At 34.7% G+C, this 19,235-nt stretch overlaps 2 protein-coding genes across 2 annotated transcripts; one reads left to right on the forward strand and one right to left on the reverse strand.

The window, feature by feature from the left end:
* Positions 1-408: 408 nt before the first annotated feature.
* On the forward strand, positions 409-18,557 carry LOC136827800 (uncharacterized). The gene is made up of 13 exons (XM_067085258.1): positions 409-1,042; positions 1,442-1,547; positions 2,546-2,594; positions 2,890-2,972; positions 3,427-3,606; positions 9,492-9,549; positions 12,631-12,795; positions 15,217-15,290; positions 15,790-15,897; positions 16,074-16,122; positions 16,956-17,038; positions 17,603-17,782; positions 18,433-18,557. The coding sequence occupies exons 2-13, from the start codon at positions 1,461-1,463 to the stop codon at positions 18,457-18,459; spliced, it is 1,143 nt and encodes a 380-aa protein (XP_066941359.1). The 5' UTR covers positions 409-1,042; positions 1,442-1,460; the 3' UTR covers positions 18,460-18,557.
* Positions 7,279-9,592, reverse strand: LOC136827662 (uncharacterized). The gene is made up of 5 exons (XM_067085132.1): positions 9,489-9,592; positions 8,720-8,768; positions 8,397-8,479; positions 7,708-7,887; positions 7,279-7,415 (listed from the first exon to the last, which is right to left on the reverse strand). Exons 1-5 carry the CDS (start codon positions 9,573-9,575, stop codon positions 7,356-7,358), a joined length of 459 nt encoding a protein of 152 aa, XP_066941233.1. The 5' UTR covers positions 9,576-9,592; the 3' UTR covers positions 7,279-7,355.
* Positions 18,558-19,235: the final 678 nt, after the last annotated feature.

The raw sequence follows: 19,235 nt of genomic DNA on the forward strand, positions 1-19,235 counted from the left end.
ATAGAATAAACTATTTTATTTTTGTTTTTGCTCGGAATCATTCTGTATTTTTGTCTTTGATTCAGTTTTCAGTTGTTGGTTATTTGATGATAATTTTACACACATAGCCTATATATAGAATATATATAATATACATAAATATATATAGAATATATATAAATACATATATATATATACTTTCCCATATATATATATAAATAATATATATGTATATATATAATTTCAATATTTATCTATCTGTCTATCTATCCATTTTTCTTCTCTGCTATTTTCAGCATGAGTACATTCAAAAAAAGTCCATTTTTCTTCATTGTTTTATTATTTCAGAATGACTACATTAAAAACAAGTCCATTTTTCTTTCCGTTGTTTTATTATTTCAGAATGAGTACATTCAAAAACAAGTCCATTTTTCTCTTTGTCATTATTTTCAGCATTGCGTAAAAATAAGTCCATTTTTCTGCTTTGCGTTGTTTTCCACGAAGTCCATCGGAAAAGAAAGAAGAAAGGAACCACAGCAACGTAGGCGTAACCCCAAAATAGATTATAAAGTAAATCCGTAACTCCAAGAACCTACTACACTACATCTGGGAACAGTTTCCTGACGCCCTTGCCCTCGGATATGGAAACAATTTGTCTGAAGGCGAAGGAGGCGTCTCGCAGAGAGCCGGGCAAAGTTTAGGCCAGATTAATTACGGCGTAAGTTTTTAACCGACGTAAAGTGAAAGTTCAGGACAGGAAATTAAGGAGTCATTTTTTTGATTGGTGTTATTCGGTAGGTGGCAACTCTTCCCTGAATGCCTCGCGTAAGTTGAGTGATATTAGGCTACATGGCAACTCTACCTAAAATGACGTTGCTGCTTACGCCAACTCTTAAGTCATAATAATATTGACAACGTGGCAACCCATTTTATTTAACCAAATATGTTTTTGAGTATATAAGAGCCGTCTACTTTTTCGACGGATATCAGTTTTATCGAGACTGTAAACAGCAGAACTTCTGGAGGGATAATTCCTGCCAGCAAAAAGGATATTTAATATACGGTAAGTTAGTCTCTCTCTCTCTCTCTCTCTCTCTCTCTCTCTCTCTCTCTCTCTCTCTCTCTCTCTGTTTATATGTATATAATTAGTTTATAATTGTATAAATATATATATGTATATATTTATATTTATTTGTATATATATATGTGCGTATAATGTGTATATATATATTTAATATGTATATGTATAATATATGTATAATATATATGTAATCTATATACATCATATATATACATTATAAGTATATGTGTGTATATATATGTATGTATATATATATATATACTTATAGATATATATGCATATATATCTATGTATATATACATATATATATATATATACACATACATACATATACATACTTTTCAGTCTCAAAGTAATTAAAATTTCAAATCCATCTTCCAGCATTAAAAGGAAAGAGAAAATGGCCAACCAGAATTGCACCCTCACCAGCTGCTGCTGCGGATGTTCCCTCCGAACGGGGTCTCTCATCATTGCCGTCCTCAGTCTGGTGAGCTACTGGTTGTTGGTGGTTGGTTATCATTGCCGGTCCTCAGTGTGGTAAGGTGTGAGCTAATCAGAGGTTTGTTGGTGGTGTGGTTAACCAACAGAGGCAGGTGGTTGGTTAAACGGGCCTTATGCCAGCACGGGCTCTTGCCCAAAAAGGTGGTCCGTGAGTGTGGTAAGGTGTGAGAGGGAATAAGAAGTTTGGTGTTGACCCCTGGACTGTGGTTAACCAACAGAGGCAGGTGGTTGTTTAAATGGGCCTTATGCCAGCACGGGCTCTTGCCCAAAAAGGTGGTCCGTGAATGTGGTAAGGTGTGAGAGGGAATAAGAGGTTTGGTGTGGACCCCTGGACTGTGGTTAAGCAACAGAGGCAGATGGTTGGTTAAATGGCCCTTATGCCAGCACGGGCTCTTGCCCAAAAAGGTGGTCCGTGAGTGTGGTAAGGTGTGAGAGGGAAGTATAGGTTTAGTGTGGACCTTTAGATTCTGAGCAACCAAAAAAGGAATGTTAGGTTATATATAATTCTGTTCCCATTTTCAGAATTGTCCGTTTGGTGTACGATATATTTTGATTAAAAATTCAATTCGTTTTGTTTATTTGGCATTGCAAGTTGTACATTTTAGATTTATTCTTTTATTTTGTGTTGCTCTTATCTTTATGATGAATGATTCGTTGAAGCAGATTTTGAATTAAAAAAAAAAACTTGCTTATTACGAGAACTCTATATTACATATATTAAAAAATGTTTCTTTTTCATTTTCTAAAACTTCCAACAATTCTTAGGAGTCTGGTTCTAGAGGAACGAGTTATAGTAGTATGCATGTATGTATAGAGAGGAATAAAAGTATATATGCATGTATACATAGGAATAAAAGTATATATGCATGTAAACATAGGAATAAAAGTATATGTGCACGTATACATAGAGAGGAGTAAAAGTATGCATGTATACAGAGAGAGGAAATGGTATTAATTCTGAAAACAATGTTCTTAAATTTACAGATATTCAGTCTGGTTGGACTCGGGCTTGGCATCTTCGCTGGAGTAAGTGGTAAGTTCTACAAGACATTATTAATCTCTGCAAATCAGCCATTTCTACAGGCATTCAATTATTCAAATAACTCTTATAACCTGTATGAAAAATAAGCAGTATCAAATTTACACGTCAATCAAATAAAGTCATTCATAATTCTCATTTTGTTTACATTAAAAGACCAAATACACTCTAAAGATAATCATAAGACATTTATAAACGGACCAGCTTCCGTATTGTTATGACTCTTTAGAAAGGAAAATCTTCTTGTATTTTATTCCCATTTTGGAAAATCCGCCATATTCTTTCCCAGGTCTGACGGAGGGGTGGCTGGACGTAGGTATTGACGTTGTCAACATAATCCTGGCTGCAATTCTCATTCATGGAATCAGGACAGTAGGTGTTGCTTTTATGAATTCCATATTTACTTAATAATGAGTATATAACTAGTAACTTTGCTGATGTTTATCAAAGTAGCGAGCAAAAGTCATTAAATCTTGCATACTTAAGGCTCTTTGCAGCGTCCCTTCGGCCTCTAGCTGGAACCCCTTTCATTCCTCTTACTGTACCTCTGTTCGTATTATCTTTCTTCCATCTTACTTTGCACCATCTTCTAACAGTTGTTTTGTAAGTGCGACTGCGAGGTTTTCCTCCTGTTGCACCTTTCAAACCTTTTTTTTACTGTCAATTTCCCTTTCAGTGCTAAATGACCTCATAGGTCCCAACGCTTGGCCTTTGACCTATATTAAAATTCCAATTCCTCAAGGAACCAGGCGACTGGCTCCACTCTGTCCTCACCGAGGATCTTAATTTGAGGGTCTTAATTTTGCCTTCTCTTACCCACCCTCAGGAACGCCGGCCCCTCGTCCTCGTCTGGGTATGGGCAACGATCGTCACCGTCATCCTGACGGTGGCCCTGGGCATCTTCATCATCCTCCTGACCTCATCCCTCACGGCGGCCATCATCCTCTTCATCTTCGCAGCCATCCAGAGCTACTTCATCATCGTCGTCAGGTCCTACGCCATCTCGGTGAGTCCTCTCTCTCTCTCTCTCTTTTATAAAGTAATGTTAACACTGGATATAAATGTATGTATTATTTTACCTTTAACATAACAACTCTATATGGGAGTTGTTTTGTTGTGTTCTTAAGTCTGTTTAAAATTACGTAATACGAAAACCGCACTAAAATCTAAAACAAATTTATTGTTACCGAGATATTTACCCTCTTTTGTTTATGCTATAACATTCATTCCCAATGGGCTGGTACTACTAGACACGGCGCCTAAGGGAGTGGTTGTGGTATTCAAGTAAAAATTTATCAAAATACTATAAATGATTTACATGATAGCAGCTTAATCCTTGATATGTTTTACGGGCTTCCTTAAGAGCAAGAGCCCGTTCCAGCACAAGCCTGGCTTAATCTAAAACAAAAACAACTTAACCAAATAATTGATTCACATATTTTAGTAATTTATGTTATTGTAGGCAAATTCATAATAGATTTTACGGGCTTCCTTAAGAGCAAGAGTCCGTGCCAGCAAAAGCCTGGCTTAATCTAAAACAACAACAACTTGATTAATTCACTTGTTTTGTTTTCTTCTTCTTCTCCGTTAGCTGGAGACACCAGAGCTCCCGGTATCACGGTAGACGCTGCACGACTGGCTTACTGGGGCAAGATTCTGCATCACGAATCCTGAATGCTGTCATCAGACAACGGTCTCAGCAAGTCAGTGGAAGACTTATAATAATTGCTTTAATTTATTATTTATATGAATAAACCTGTTTAGATTTCGTCTCGTTTTGTTTTATTTTCAACGACGATTGGTTTTGGGTAAGTTGACGGTAGCTGAAGGTTTCATCTGAATTTTACCTTTGGGTTTATTGAGAATTTCCGCTGATTTTTGTGGAATAGCGAATGGTCCTCTTATTGATTCATAACTGGATTACGCTCTTAAATATGGAAAAAGAAAAATCCAGACGTAATAACATTCTCTAATAAGCGTTAGAGTTAACCAGATCTAGTAGACCATAACATGAACTTTGACTGTTTGTTATGCAAAGAAACACCCAGGAAAGGTCTTTTCTCAAGTGGGTAAAGTAGAAATTAGAGCAATCCAGAGATTAATGTATCAAAATTTTCGATCCTATGACAAAATTATTCAATAAAACTAAAGTAAACGCATTAAGAGCGAAAACAGAAAAAATGTTGCATTATGTGAATGTCGTATGAAGTGTGCCTAGGTTTAAAAAGAAAACGTTTGAGGCTTATCCGTATGAGTGTCTTAGTAGTAGCAGTACTTAGTAGTAGTAGACAGGGTTTGCTTTTGTAACGGTTCACTTGTACCCATACCATCCAAAGTGCGGTAATAAAATCAGGAACGAGACGACTAGTCCCGTCCGCAGAAGTTACGAGCCTTCCCAAAGCTCGACCAAGGTACCTGAATTCTCCCAAGGTCTAGAGAAGACCTTGCATTCTCCACACTTATACTGTACAGGGGCCATTAATAAGAGAGAATGACCACGCTGGACATCATCTTCTTTTTGAGATTTTGTGATATTTAAGCGTAGATTCGTTTCCTAAGGACTATCTTTGTTTTACACATAAAATAATAATGTGTAGGTTTATGCTTTAACTGTGGATTTCAAATAAAGAAAGAAATGTATTTCCCATAAAACCAGTAATTATAAAATCAACTAAAACTAGATCAAAATATGTATAAAAATCCCGTTTGCTCACTATGTAAACAGAATAATATACGATTGTATGCGTTTGTTAAAACTGAGGAAATTGATGCTTGTGGTCAAACAGCACTCAGTGGAATACTTCTAAAAACATTACAACTCTCAGGCTACTGCATGGTATAGGGCAAGGTCTAAAGATTAATAAATCTATAGATCTTGGTATAGTGATTTCGCAAAAGGCCAGAACATATTCCACCGTGGATAATAAGTTCTGAGATCGAGGGTCTCCGAACATGGAGAATGCTTTACCTATTTGGTATTATTTCACTTTAATGTATACCAGTTCTCTAAATTTTTTTTTTACCTTGTTCATAAATATCCTCACTAAGCTCCAAAAGAAAGTCATACTAAAATCTCGCAAATTTAACGACGAATGGCTTTACGCATTTGGTGTTGTTTCTAATTTGTTTATGTTCGACGTTCACGTGAGTGAGGTTCCGATCATATTTAATTCGTCTTATCGCATGTGGTCAGGATAACTAACCTACATGGAACGCATTCCGTTATTTTCATCTGGAGATGCGGTTTCCAGATGGTTTCTCATCATGTTTTATCAACTGAGTGTGACTTTGGAATTCAGGCGTTGCTTGAGAAATGTTAAAAAAACCAGTTTCAAACTTTCAGTTCATAGTCACGGCTCCTTCGTTATGACCGTGTGACTTGTTCGTTGGATTATCTCCTCCAATTTGAATCTTTTAGTATGTTTCGAACGTCCGTATAGCGTTTATTTCGGTAACAGACTAGTAGTTTAAAGATACTTGAACCCATTATATCCCACGATTGTTGGGGGCGGAGTGGGAAACTGCGGTTTTTTGTGTGAGGCAAAAACAGAATAGTGAAATACAAGATGTTTTCTAAGATCCCCGTGATAGCCTACTTCTGCAAGCTCTGGTTCTGACAAAGGTAAGGTTTTATTGAATGTTCTTAAAGTGACACCACTCACCAGGCAAGTGAGGATCTAGTAACCTAGGTTTCGTTAGTGGGATCTTCCAGGTTGTGTAAAGACTGGCGCCCTAGGTTAGGTTAGGTTAGGTCGTATCCCAATCATCTATGTGAACGTATAGTGCCTTAGGCTTCGTTAGCCGGGGGAGGGGTCCAGCTAAGGACCTGGCTCTCTAGGTATTAATATTTCAAGAGGTAAGCTTCAGCTGGGGTTAATCAAATCTTTATTTTTTATTTTTGAGTTCATTGTCAGTACTTAGAGTACTTAATTCTGATACTAACTGTGTATTCATAAATCAAAAGGCAGTTCTAAATATCACACTGATCAGACGTTTAGAATTTGATTGTTTGTCAGAAACATGGTTTTTGGTTTATGAGGATTTCAGTGTAGGTGTTCGTGGCATATGCAATATTTTAATATTATATAAAAAAATGAAATTCTTATGAGACATTATTTGGAAAAAGTATGGAAAATTTAGTAGTGGGGATGGTAACAGTATTCTCAACTGACATCAGTATTGGAATAGAATAAGGTGTGAAAAGTTGTAAGAGGCCTGGTGTGGACCCCTGAACTCCGAGATGAGGAGAGATAGAACTGTCATCTGCATAGGAGAGAGGTTGCTGAGTGTCCATTTGTAAATATTTCAGTCATTTGAGAATAACACATTTAGGGAATGCAAAAATCCGTCAAAAGAACCGAAGTTGCATGATAACACGTTACTCAATAGCGTTCATTTCCCTGTCTCCATTATCAAAGTATTGTTCTTATTACTCCAGCTTTTACTTAAAAAAACCTGTGAAACAAAATGGGAGTTGTTTTCTGTTTGCAATTTGAAATATCCGTTCAAAGTAACCGAAGAACCATAGAATTGGATAAGCAACACTTATAACGTTGCAAATTAGATCAGACGAAGTCGTCAAGTATTGAAAATAAAACAACAGAATCAGAATTTACCTCGACATTTATTCAAGAATAAAATAAATAAAACATTCACAGAAAACTAAAATATGATTGGCAAGAACTACTCATTTGTTGCACAAATAAACAGACAAAGTTCTTCAGCGTCTGCTAAAAATACAGTTTCTTCCAATGGTCACTGCTGCAAGTTCTGCAACGTCGACTGGCGCGTTACCGGGAGTTCTGGCGTCTCCAGCTGAAGGTAAACAAAGAAAATGGAACGTGAATTCATTTGTGGAAGAAGAAGAAGGAGACAGGATAACTTTTGTGGACTTTTCAAGCAAAATCCTTTACGAAAATCAATTTTTATATTTCTAAAAGTACCGTTGATCCAAGGAGAATGAATAACAGTGATAAAAAAAAGCTTAATATACGTTATTTTAAACTTATATAAAAAAAATACGTTATTTTAGTGGATAAAAGAGAGGAAAGATGGAAACGCCTTAGTTTCTCGAACGTAAGTAAATGGAAATCCAAGTATCACCTACCGACACGGCGTATGACCAGACGACGAGAATGAAGTAGGTCTGGATGGCGGCGAAAATGAAGAGGATGATGGCTGCCGTGACGGATGAGGACAGGAAGATGACGAAGAGGCCCAGGACGACGGTCAGGATGATCGTGACGACAGTCGTCCAGACCCAGGCAAGGACGAAGCGGCGTTGCTCCTGAGTGAAGAAGAGAATTAAGTCTTAATTTATGAGTATATTTAGTTAAATATTAGGATTGGGGCTGTAATGTAGAGGAGGGATAATACAGAACTTAATATTTATTGAATAATAGAACAATTTATAATGGGAACATAAGCGATTGTGGTATTATTGTGATTTATTTAAAAATATGAGGAGTAAATTAGACCAAGTTTTTTTTTTTTTTTTACAAATTGGATTTACTCTTAGTATATGCAACGGTGTTAAGGTACACAAGAGTAAGTAAATATTCAATAGTAAAGGAAGCGTTTCATAGCAATAATTGTATATTGACGAAAGATGACAAGAAAAACATCCGCTGTACTAACTATAGGACAAAAAAACAAATTCTACCTTTACGGAGCTTTAAGAGAAGGTACCGGCTTAATTGGACTATAATTAAAGAACAATATACTACTCTTTACTGATGACATGGTATTTAGGATAACAGTAAAAAAATTAGCAGAAAAAAAAAGGAAAACACTCACGGTCCTAATGCCGTGGATGAGGATCGCAGCCAGGATGATGTTGATCACGTCAATAGCAACATCGAACCATCCTTCCAGAAGACCTGAAGGAGAAGAAGAAGAACGCGAACGTCAGCAAGTAATGTTTCTCATATAAATCATAAAAAAAATAGAAGGGGAATTCATAACCCAAGACACAAATATACTGTAAGAGGAGATGGCGAGTAAAAATGATGCGATAAAGTGACCGGATATATTAGATAACTCATTCATTTGTTAGATAATTCAAAAGTGGAGGTTATTCAGGTTTAATGTTGGAGAAAATAAACGATTCCGTAACTTACCGATTACTCCAGCGAAGATGCCAAGCCCTAGGCCTATGAGACTGAGGACCTGAAAAATTGAAAATACATTACGTTAACGTTAAACGGAGAGGTCAATACGCGCGCGTGCGCAAGTCATGTGTGGGGAGAGGTTGCTAGCCCATGTCTCTATCCACCTTGGCTGCAACCAGGCACAGTCAACTAACATCAGGCACCTATACAGGTGGTTTTATGGGTCTTTTAAATCATGTTATACTGTTGGATTACAGTATAATATTATATATATATATATATATATATATATATATATATATATATATATATATATATGTATATATATATACATACATAATTACTTTTTAATAGATAATAGCTGCGTGATTATTAAGGTCTGTTTAAAATCTCTGTTGATGAAAGCAACACAGCTATCGTGGATAGATAAATATATTATTGTATGTCTGACGTAAAAAAAAAAAAATACTCCATTATCTAGAAAACAGAATGCCTTTTAGGACAAACATAACATAAACAAGACACTACGAGGAGAAAAGTTTTGTAAATTGAACAATTTAAATTCAAGCGAAAACATTGCCAGAATTTTCATTATCTAGTAAGTTTTCATTAACTTCAAGCTAACCAAAACCTCGTTTCTGTTGGTTGTCAGTGTTCAGAGGTCCACACAGAGCCTCTTGTTCCATTTCACACCTCGCCAAATTTACGGGCCGCCCCTTTTTCGCAAGGACACGCGCTGGCATGAGGCCAGACTGATCTAAACCAACCAACAACTTACCAGACTGAGGATGGCGATGATGAGCGCTCCCGTTCTGAGGGAACACCCACAGCAACAGCTGGTGAGGACGAACTTCTGCTCCGCCATTTTTTTTCTTTTGGATGCTGGAAAAGAAGAAATTCAGAACAATGAACGCAGTGAAGTGAAATTGTATGGGTTATGCTGTGTGAGATGGATTGTACATGAAGAGACTGGGCAATGACAGAAACTTCACAAGGATTTTGGATTGTTGTACGATGTAAGATGTATTAAACTGAAAGAGGCTGAACAGTGATTGATAATCCACAAAGACACTGGATTGTAAACAATGACAGAAAATTCACAAAAAATTTGGATTGTTGTACGATGTAAGATGTATTGAATTGAAAGAGACTGGACAGTGATTGAGAATCCACAAAGACATTGGATTGTAAACAATGACAGAAAATTCACAAAATATTTGGATTGTTGTACGATGTAAGATTATTGAACTGAAAGAGGCTGGACAATGATTGAGAATCCACAAAAATTGCATTGTAAACAATTACAGAAAATTCACAAAGAATTTGGATTGTTGTACGATGTAAGATGTATTGAACTGAAAAAGACTGAACAATGATTGAAAATTCCCAAAGAAATTCGATTGATTTACTATGTAAGATGTATAGGAACTGAAAGAGACTGAACAATGATTGAAAATTCACAAAGAAATTCGATTGTTGTACGATGTAAAATGTATTGAACTGAAAGAGACTGCACTACGACAGGAGATCGACAAAGAAATTGGATTTCTTAGTGAAGACGCAACGCGTCTGAAAACGAGCGTAAACTTGCCTTAAGGGATGAAATTTAAAATAGAGACGACAAATTCAGATTCAGTTCCGTTAGAAAATGCTTGCGATTTTCAAGTGATTTCACGAATAACAAATGCGTGTGTATAATAATCCAGAAAAACTACATTAAATAAACAAACATCACTTCAAAGTAACTTCTGACCAACCTCGTGAAATAGGTACTCGTATTTTTTCTCAAAGAAGAGTTCCTTAGCCTGCTGTTACAGTCTAGACAGAGTATAACGAAACTGATACCAAAGGAAGGTTCGTGTGTCACTTATATAGCCAGAGAATGCTAGGAAAAAGGGTTGCCATTTATTTAAAAAAAAAAAATAAAACTTACATAATTCGCTTCAGACAAGAAAGGGGATAGACGTCACTTCATTACGCAGAAAAAATTGGACAAAAATTTGGATTGTTTTGGTGTCAAGACTTCCGGCCTGGGTATGTCGCCGATGACGTCAGAAGTCCTACGGATCAATTAATACCGAACTGTAGCCTGCTCCTCCTCGAATCACTTCCTCTCACCTTGACCGGACTGTTTCCGTATCCGAACAGCCACAGAAAGGGAATTGCATCAACGTGAAAGTCATGTATCAATTAACCTTTAGAGGTTCATCCAAGCCCACGCAGTTTAGGCTCGTAACTCCTTTCTTTATGGTGTTTATGCTTGTAACCCTTTGTTTATGTTTGCAGACCTTTTCTTTACATCATCCATCCTTTCTTCAGTCCTAAAATAAACAAACCTGTTGATATCGTCATTCAGCTTTTCATTTAAGTTCGCCATTCCTTGCAACCAATACTGCCATATGCCCCGTAAGGTGGTGGTGGGGGGTTGGTGGGGGGCCCCTTAGTGCCATCAGTGCACCTCACACGGTGAACTGCAGGCGTTACTTGAGGTTCTTTGCGGCGTCCCTTCGACTCCTAGCTGCAACCTCTTTCATTTCTTTTACTGTATCTCCGTTCATATTCTCTTTCTTTAATCTTACTTTCCAACCTTTCCTAACAATCGTTTCAACATTATTCTCAGCTCTGAATGACTTCATAGGTCCCAGCACTCGGCCTTTGGCTTAAATTTCATATTCCAAATTAAGAAAAACAATTACCAATACAAACGCGATGACGTCAAAGCGGAACCGATATAGAGTTCCGTTATGAATTCTGACGTCACGCATTAATCATATTTTTTTAACAAACTTCCTGTTGCAAACTTTTCCAAAACCGTAGAAGGTGTCGTAATACTTCCGTAAAAAGAATGACCTCGATTGCCCCACAGGGAAAACCGCCATGACCCATCGAAAAAAAAAACCCGATACAGGAATTCAATTTGCGTCCCGTGAGAAAGTGAAATCCTGTGCGTATGGAGTCCCCTCCCCCCCACCCCCACCCTCCCCAGCAGTATCCTGCCGTTCTTAGCAACGGGATTCGGATGTCTCGAGAGCGGCCGCTTCGACCAGACGGATGTCCGATTATTATCGCCTCTCTGGCCGGATGTTGATGACCAGAGGGACTTGACTCCCTTGGCGCAGGTAAGGGTTTTTTTTGGTTTCCGAGAGGACCCCCCTTGGTCAGACGGTTTACTCTTTGGTGAAAATGGAATACCTAATTAATTCCTTTGAATGAGTTGTTATAAATTTATGAGATATATATATATATATATATATATATATATATATATATATATATATATATATATATATATATAAATATATATATATATATATATATATATATATATATATATATATAAATAAATATATATATATATATATATATATATATATATATATATATATATATATGTATGTATATATATACAGTATATATATATATATATATTGTATATATAATATATTATATATATATATATATATTGTATATAAAACTACTATTTGATAATAACAATAATAATAAATGTATGTATAATGTTTTATATTATATATATATAAATATATATTTTATATATTTATATTTAAATATATATATATATTATATATATATATATATATATATATCACTGTTTTTGTTATAGATATTCGGTGTTCTTATCATTCTTTAAGTGATTTTTCGCTAAAGGATAATATTAGTGTTATGTGATTTTTTTTTTTCAATTTCAATTCTTTGATACAGAAATGAGTTCAGTTTCCATATTCCTCTTTAGTCTTTCCTTGTCGTAAGAATGAAACAATAATAATAATAATAATAATAATAATAATAATAATAATAATAATAATAATAATAATAATGATTCGCTTGCCGCTTTATTACTCAGAGTATAAATAATGCGTAATACATTTTATTTCTGTCGGAGTTCTTTCAACTGCTTGTAGAAGAAGAAGAAGAAGAAGAAGAAGAAGAAGAAGAAGAAGAAGAAGAAGAAGAAGAGGAAGAGGAAGATGAAACAGGAAGAATAGCGACAACATTGATCACGTTCTACATAAGGAAGGTAAGCTGGCATAAGCAAGATAAAAGTCATCAATATTTTACCTCCGCAGGTGAGTATTGCCGTCAGCTCACCTCACGCGTGGCGCACTGTAGGCATCACCTTAAGGTTCTTTGCAACGTCCCTTCTGCCCCTAGCTGCAACTCCTTTCATTCCCTTTTACTGTACCTCCATTCATATTCTTTCTACAGTCTTACTTTCCACCTCTTCGAACAATTGTTACGCCTTTGTAACCTTTACTCTCAATTTTCCTTTCAGCGCTGAATGACCTCGTAGGTCCCAGCACTTGGTCTTCGGCCTAAATTGTATGTTCTCTATCAATATTTACACTTTATGGGCGTCACAGTCATCCCGAAAAGGCAAAGAAGAAGAAGTTTTCAGGAAAAAGTCTTTGGTTGAATTGAATATAGAATTTAGCCCAAAGGCCAAGCACTGGGACCTATGAGGTCATTCAGCTCTGAAACGGAAACTGACAGTAAAAGGTCTGAAAGGTGTAACAGGAGGAAAACCTCAAAGCAGTTACACTATGAATCAATTGTTAGGAGAGGGTGGACAGTAAGATGGAAAAAGAGAATATGAAAGGAGGTGCAGTAAAAGGAATGAAAGGGGGTTGCAGCTAGGAGCCGAAGGCACGCTGCGGAGAACCTTAAGTAGTGCCTACAGTGCACCGCATGAGGTGTTTGGTAAGCACCCTAGCAACGAAGTCATCTCCCAGGAATACAATGACTGGAGAATGTTCTGAATTCAGTAAGACGTTTCAGGAATTCAGGACTGAATTTTTTCTCTTGTTTCATATTTGCCTATTCGTTTTGGATTCCCTTTTCCATTGGAATTTATTGATTCATTAACGGTCCTTCTGGCGTTGCATCTACTGGGTTAGTGATTCGTTTTCTACGGCAGTCTGATAATAATAATAATAATAATAATAATAATAATAATAATAATAATAATAATAATAATAATTATTATTATTATTATTATTATTATTATTATTATTATTATTATTATTATTATTATTATTATTATTATTATTATTATTCAGAAGATGAACATTACCCATATGGAACAAGGCCACCACAGGGGCCACTGACTTGAAATTCAAGCTCCCAAAGGATTTGGTGTTCATTTGAAAGAAGTAAAAAATGGTAGTAGTAAGTACAATAAGAAGAGGTCAGTTGTTAGAAAATAAAAAATAGATTAACAAATGAATAAATAAATGGATAAAATTGTAAGCTCATAATGATAATATTAATAATAATATGTTCTGTTGAAAAGAATAGTTGCATCATAATAATAATAATAATAATAATAATAATAAGAATAATGAGATATTTGCGATTTCACTGATGTTTGTATTATGATAAATGTAATAAAATATTTGTGCATAATTACTGAAAAATATGCATAATAGCAGCATGTTCCGTAAATCTTTTAAAACCTAAATTATTTAGCCTAACTTAGAAGCAGCTAGAAGCTCAGTGATAGATAGATTGATAGATGGCTAGATAGATCATCAACTGCTTGTGCGTGGGTAAAATTGTCAAATGACCTTGTAAGGCGAAGTAATGTCTATTGGCCCAATATTGGCATAGGGTACGGAATTGCGCTGTGTGCTAAAAACGTCACTGTTTTGGTATTATTATCAGGTGACGTCATCTGGTTCTTCAAAATGTTACCCTAAATTTCGCTCTGGCCTTGACACAAATTCTGATCGATTGCAAAACTGAACGTGTAAGGGAAACTTTTTTTTGAAAAAGTATTTTATTTTCTAGTCTTTAAGTAGAGAATTCTTGAAGGCTAGCTAATATTTAAAGGATTTTATGAATATATAAGTATTACGCAGTGGGTTGAAGTGATACAAAATCTGATAGATTGAAAATTTAATGTTTACAGGAAACTGGTTTTGTGTAAAATATTCTATTTTCAAGTCTTTAACTCGAAAATTCTTTAAGCCTTCTAATATATTAAGGATTTTCTCAAGATAAGCATTAAGCAGTTGGTTGAAGACTCATTCTGGCATTGACACAAAATCTGAGAGATTGAGAAATTGAACGTTTACGAGAAATTTTTTTTGATTAAATGTTTTATTTGCAAGTCTTTAACTTGAGAAATCTTTAAGCTGTTGTATATATTAAGGATTTTATAAAATTTATGATTTTAAGCAATAGGTTGAAGACTCATTCTGGCATTGACATAAAATCTGATAGACTGCAAAACTGAATGTTAACAGGAAAAATTTTTTCGTAAATTATTTGATTTTCTAGCGTTTAATTTGAGAAATATTGCAGTTGTTTTATATATCAAGAATTTGATGAATATAAGTATGACGCAATGGGTTAAAGACTTCGTTTAAGTGGCTCTAGGAGTTATGTAAATATAACAAAACTTTAGTCTTTGTTTTTCCAAGAGCGCGCTTCCGCTCCGGAAGATATGGAAGGTGGGTTTTCGCGGGTCCACAACGTATAAATATCAGACTGGCAAGTCGGATGTCATCAGTTTAACTTCGACTGCGAAGAGACTAGGACATCTATTACAGCTTTCTTGAAGGTAAGAAAGTGATTTTTTTTTTTTTGCAACGCACTGTGACTTGAAGCTGATTTAATTTTATTAGTTTCTTTTTCTTTTTTTATTGGTATTTTTTTTCTTCTGTATATATACATGTACGTATGTATACACATATATTTATATATATGTGTGCATTATCGAAAGTAATATTATTTTCTAATTTTTTATACATTATTATTACATTCGAACATTATTTTTATATATTGATACACAACCGCACAGACACAACACACACGCACATATATATGTATATATATGTATATGTATATATATGTGCATGTATGTCTCGATTTGCACATTCATAGGCATAATATAAATGTATGAACGTATTTTACTCGTTCTCATGACTGAATTCAAATGAAAATCTTCAGTGAAATCCACGCTGAAATTCCCTCACACGCATTCTTTTACGTCTCTGAAACCGGACTATTATCGCAATAGGAGAAAATCAGAAGTAACATAAACCTATTTCCCCCAACAGATAATTAAACATCTCGGTAAGATGACTGCCAACAATCTCGTCGTACCTAACTGCTGCTGCTTCTTCAATCTGCGAGTTGGAACTCTGATCATCGCCGTTCTTAATCTGGTGAGACGGGAGTGAATCCGGCATTTTTGAAATATTCTAATTGTTTTATATTTGTGTGTGTTTCTTAAGGATAAATCTCCGTCGTTGTTGCATTCTCTGTAAGGATTGTGACGCAAATGGGGACTAAAGTTAGACAATAAGTTTATCTTGTTGATAGATATTTTCTGTTTTTTCAGCTGTTCCACATCGGAGAAGGGGCATATGGCATCTACCTTGGGGTTAATGGTAAGTGCAGATGGCTTTTGAATTCAGTTTTGTGTACTGGTGTGATAATAATAATAATAATAACTGTAGATTTTTTGAATTCGGTTTTGTGTATTGGTGGGATAAGTAAAATAATAATAATAATAATAATAATAATAATAATAATAATAATAATAATAATAAATGATAATAATAATAAATAATGATAATAATAAGAACTGTGCCGATTTTATAAATTCAGTTTTGTGTACTGGTGGGATAAGTAAAATTATAATAATGATAATTGTGTCGATTTTTTTTTATTCAGTTTTGTGTACTGGTGGATAAGTAAAAAAAAAAATAATAATTGTGTCGATTTTTTAAATTCAGTTTTGTGCACTGGTGGGATAATAATAATAATAATAATAATAATAATAATAATAATAATAATAATAATAATAATAATAATAATAATAATAATAATAATAGTAATAATAATAAGAACTGTGTCAATTTTATAAATTCAGTTTTGTGCACTGGTGGAATAATAATAATAATAATAATAATAATAATAATAATAATAATAATAATAATAATAATAATAATAATATTTTTTAATAACTGTTTCGATTTTTTAAATTCAGTTTTGTGTACTGGTGGGATAAGTAAAACAATAATAATAATAACAATAATAATAATAACTGTCGATTTTTAAAATTCAGTTTTGTGTACTGGTGGGATAAATAAAACAACAACAATAATAATAATAATAATAATAATAATAATAATAATAATAATAATAATAATAATAATAATAACAACTGTGTCGATTCTTAAACATCAAATGCAATCTCACCCAAATGAACCTGTTCCAGGCGTTCCCGAAGGATGGATGGACCTGGCAGTTGACATCATCAACATCATCTTCGCCATCATTCTCATCCACGGAGTGAGAACGGTGAGAATCAACTATTTTGAACTGGGGATTTCCAAGTTTATATACGTGGACTTCAACTGGTCTCTCTCTCTCTCTCTCTCTCTCTCTCTCTCTCTCTCTCTCTCTCTCTCTCTCTCTCTCTCTCGTATTTCCATCCAGCAATGCTGTTGAATGTGGTTTCGGTCTTATAGATACATTCAAACTATAGATACATTCAAACATATGTATGTATATTTGTGTATATATATATTTATAATTATATATATGCATGCAAATATTATATGCATATATATATATATATATATATATATATATATATATATATATATATATACATATACACACATATATATGTGTATGTATGTATTATATCGATATACATATATTTGTGTATAATACACTAAATTTTATATTTTTATAATTTTCATATTTTCCTGTATTAAGCACAAATAGAACATTTGTATAAATCACTGTACCCTGGTCATAATTTACAACCGGAAGGGCAACAGTAGACTTAATGTACTTAGCCTGTTAACGGTTCAGTACCCGAATATACATATAACGTGAGCCCCTCCCCTTCTGCAGGAGAACCGCAACCTGGCCGTGGCGTGGGTATGGGCCAGCGCCATCAGCGTGGCACTCTCCATCATCCTGGGTATCCTCTACATAATCTTCACTAACTCCGTGATCGCTGCCATCATACTGTTCGTCCTAGCGGCAATCCAGATCTACTTCATCATTGTCGTGAGGTCTTACGCTATCTCGGTAAGCGCAGCTTCCTCTTCCTGTTGGAAAATTTGAGAAAGTTGGTCGTCCGTGTGATGAGTGATTCGATAAAAGTGTTTATTTATAAATGGCTCACTGTTTACCTGATTCTTTCCCGGTTCTTTGTGTTCTTCAGTCAGTTTGTTAAGTTAGTTAAATGTTAGATTGCTTCTTTACCTTCTTCAACGTTTATTTAAATTCTTTGTCAACAAATATTCTACCTGAGTCAGTTAAGTAAATAGTTTTTTTCATTTAATGCCTCAAGTTTCGATTGCCTATTTCATTAACACTAGGTGTTCATGCATACTGACATAATTGATCACTCATCTAATTTTTTAATCAGTCGGTTCTACCACGTCTGAAAAAATAGTTCTTTTAAAAAGAAGTAAGATGTTATGATAGCTTTGCACGTTATTTGAAACAATTTTCAATAGACTGCATAAATTAAAGTAACAAGAAATTCAACATTATTTAAAGAAAAAAATCATCGTTCCTATCTTAGATTCATTATGGAATATATAGAAGACAAATCACACGGATTTCTGAACAAGGTTATATTTTATTTCTTAATTTGATTGTTAATATATACACAGCTAAATTCACCCTAATCGTAAAAATAACCATCAATGTGTTCTATTTTATCATTTCAGCTTGAAGGACCTGAGCTCGCAGCCTAAGAGGTCATCGGCTGGATAAAGATATCACAGAAATCTATTTTCCTCTCAATTATTTATTCATTTAAGTTATGTAGAATAGGTTGATAATAAAACTGACGTAATCTTTGTATTGTATTTTTTCCTACGGAATATCCTTTTAAAGACAGTGCATCATTTTTTTCCCTTGAACAGAAAAGTCATGACCTTAACAAAAGACGAGGTGAAACTTTAGGGTCGTCTTGTTTAGTTGGACGAGTCCGGGGGTTCACAACAAACCTCCTACACCTTTTCACACCTTATCACACTTGGGGCCAGGTCCCGTGTTGGCATATGCCAGCTTAACATGCACCAACTACCAACCAGTTTTCTGGGGGTTAAGAAAGAATGGTTGCTATGGATAACTCATATATTGAGATGTACTGGTTGTGTAAGAGACTATGGGGTGATGGATAATGGGTATAGGATTAAACGAAGAGAGATATTTATTGTAGAGACTTCTTGCAAACGAAAATGGTTATGCAAAAAGAAAAAAAAAACTGAGAAGAAAAGACAGAATTAATAAAATGTGATAGTGGAAGTTAGGTAAAGGCAATTCTCTATAGATATGGGTAATAAAATCGAAGCATAATATTTGTAGCGTGACTGTAACAAGAGTATTAATGTTTATGTGAGAATTAATGCTCTGACTAGCTCTCCAAAATGAAGCGTTCCTGTAACTGAGTTTGTGAAGTTAGCAACTAAGAACAAGGAAACTGTTTTAGAGTTGGAATTAATACCATACTGACAAACTATCAATT

This window comes from Macrobrachium rosenbergii, chromosome 42 (assembly GCF_040412425.1).
Source record: "Macrobrachium rosenbergii isolate ZJJX-2024 chromosome 42, ASM4041242v1, whole genome shotgun sequence".
Lineage (NCBI taxonomy): Eukaryota > Metazoa > Arthropoda > Malacostraca > Decapoda > Palaemonidae > Macrobrachium > Macrobrachium rosenbergii.

Bases quoted from the DNA above. Each gene is read 5' to 3' on its own strand.
- LOC136827800 (XM_067085258.1), top strand. From the start codon at position 1,461: ATGGCCAACCAGAATTGCACCCTCACCAGCTGCTGCTGCGGATGTTCC. The intron at 9,550-12,630 runs GTGAGGACGAAC...AACTGCTTGTAG, and splicing joins AACACCCACAGCAACAGCTG to AAGAAGAAGAAGAAGAAGAA. The intron at 15,898-16,073 runs GTGAGACGGGAG...CTGTTTTTTCAG, and splicing joins TCATCGCCGTTCTTAATCTG to CTGTTCCACATCGGAGAAGG.
- LOC136827662 (XM_067085132.1), bottom strand. From the start codon at position 9,575: ATGGCGGAGCAGAAGTTCGTCCTCACCAGCTGTTGCTGTGGGTGTTCC. The intron at 8,480-8,719 runs GTAAGTTACGGA...CTTCTCCTTCAG, and splicing joins CATCTTCGCTGGAGTAATCG to GTCTTCTGGAAGGATGGTTC. The intron at 7,888-8,396 runs GTGAGTGTTTTC...TTCTTCACTCAG, and splicing joins TCATCCACGGCATTAGGACC to GAGCAACGCCGCTTCGTCCT.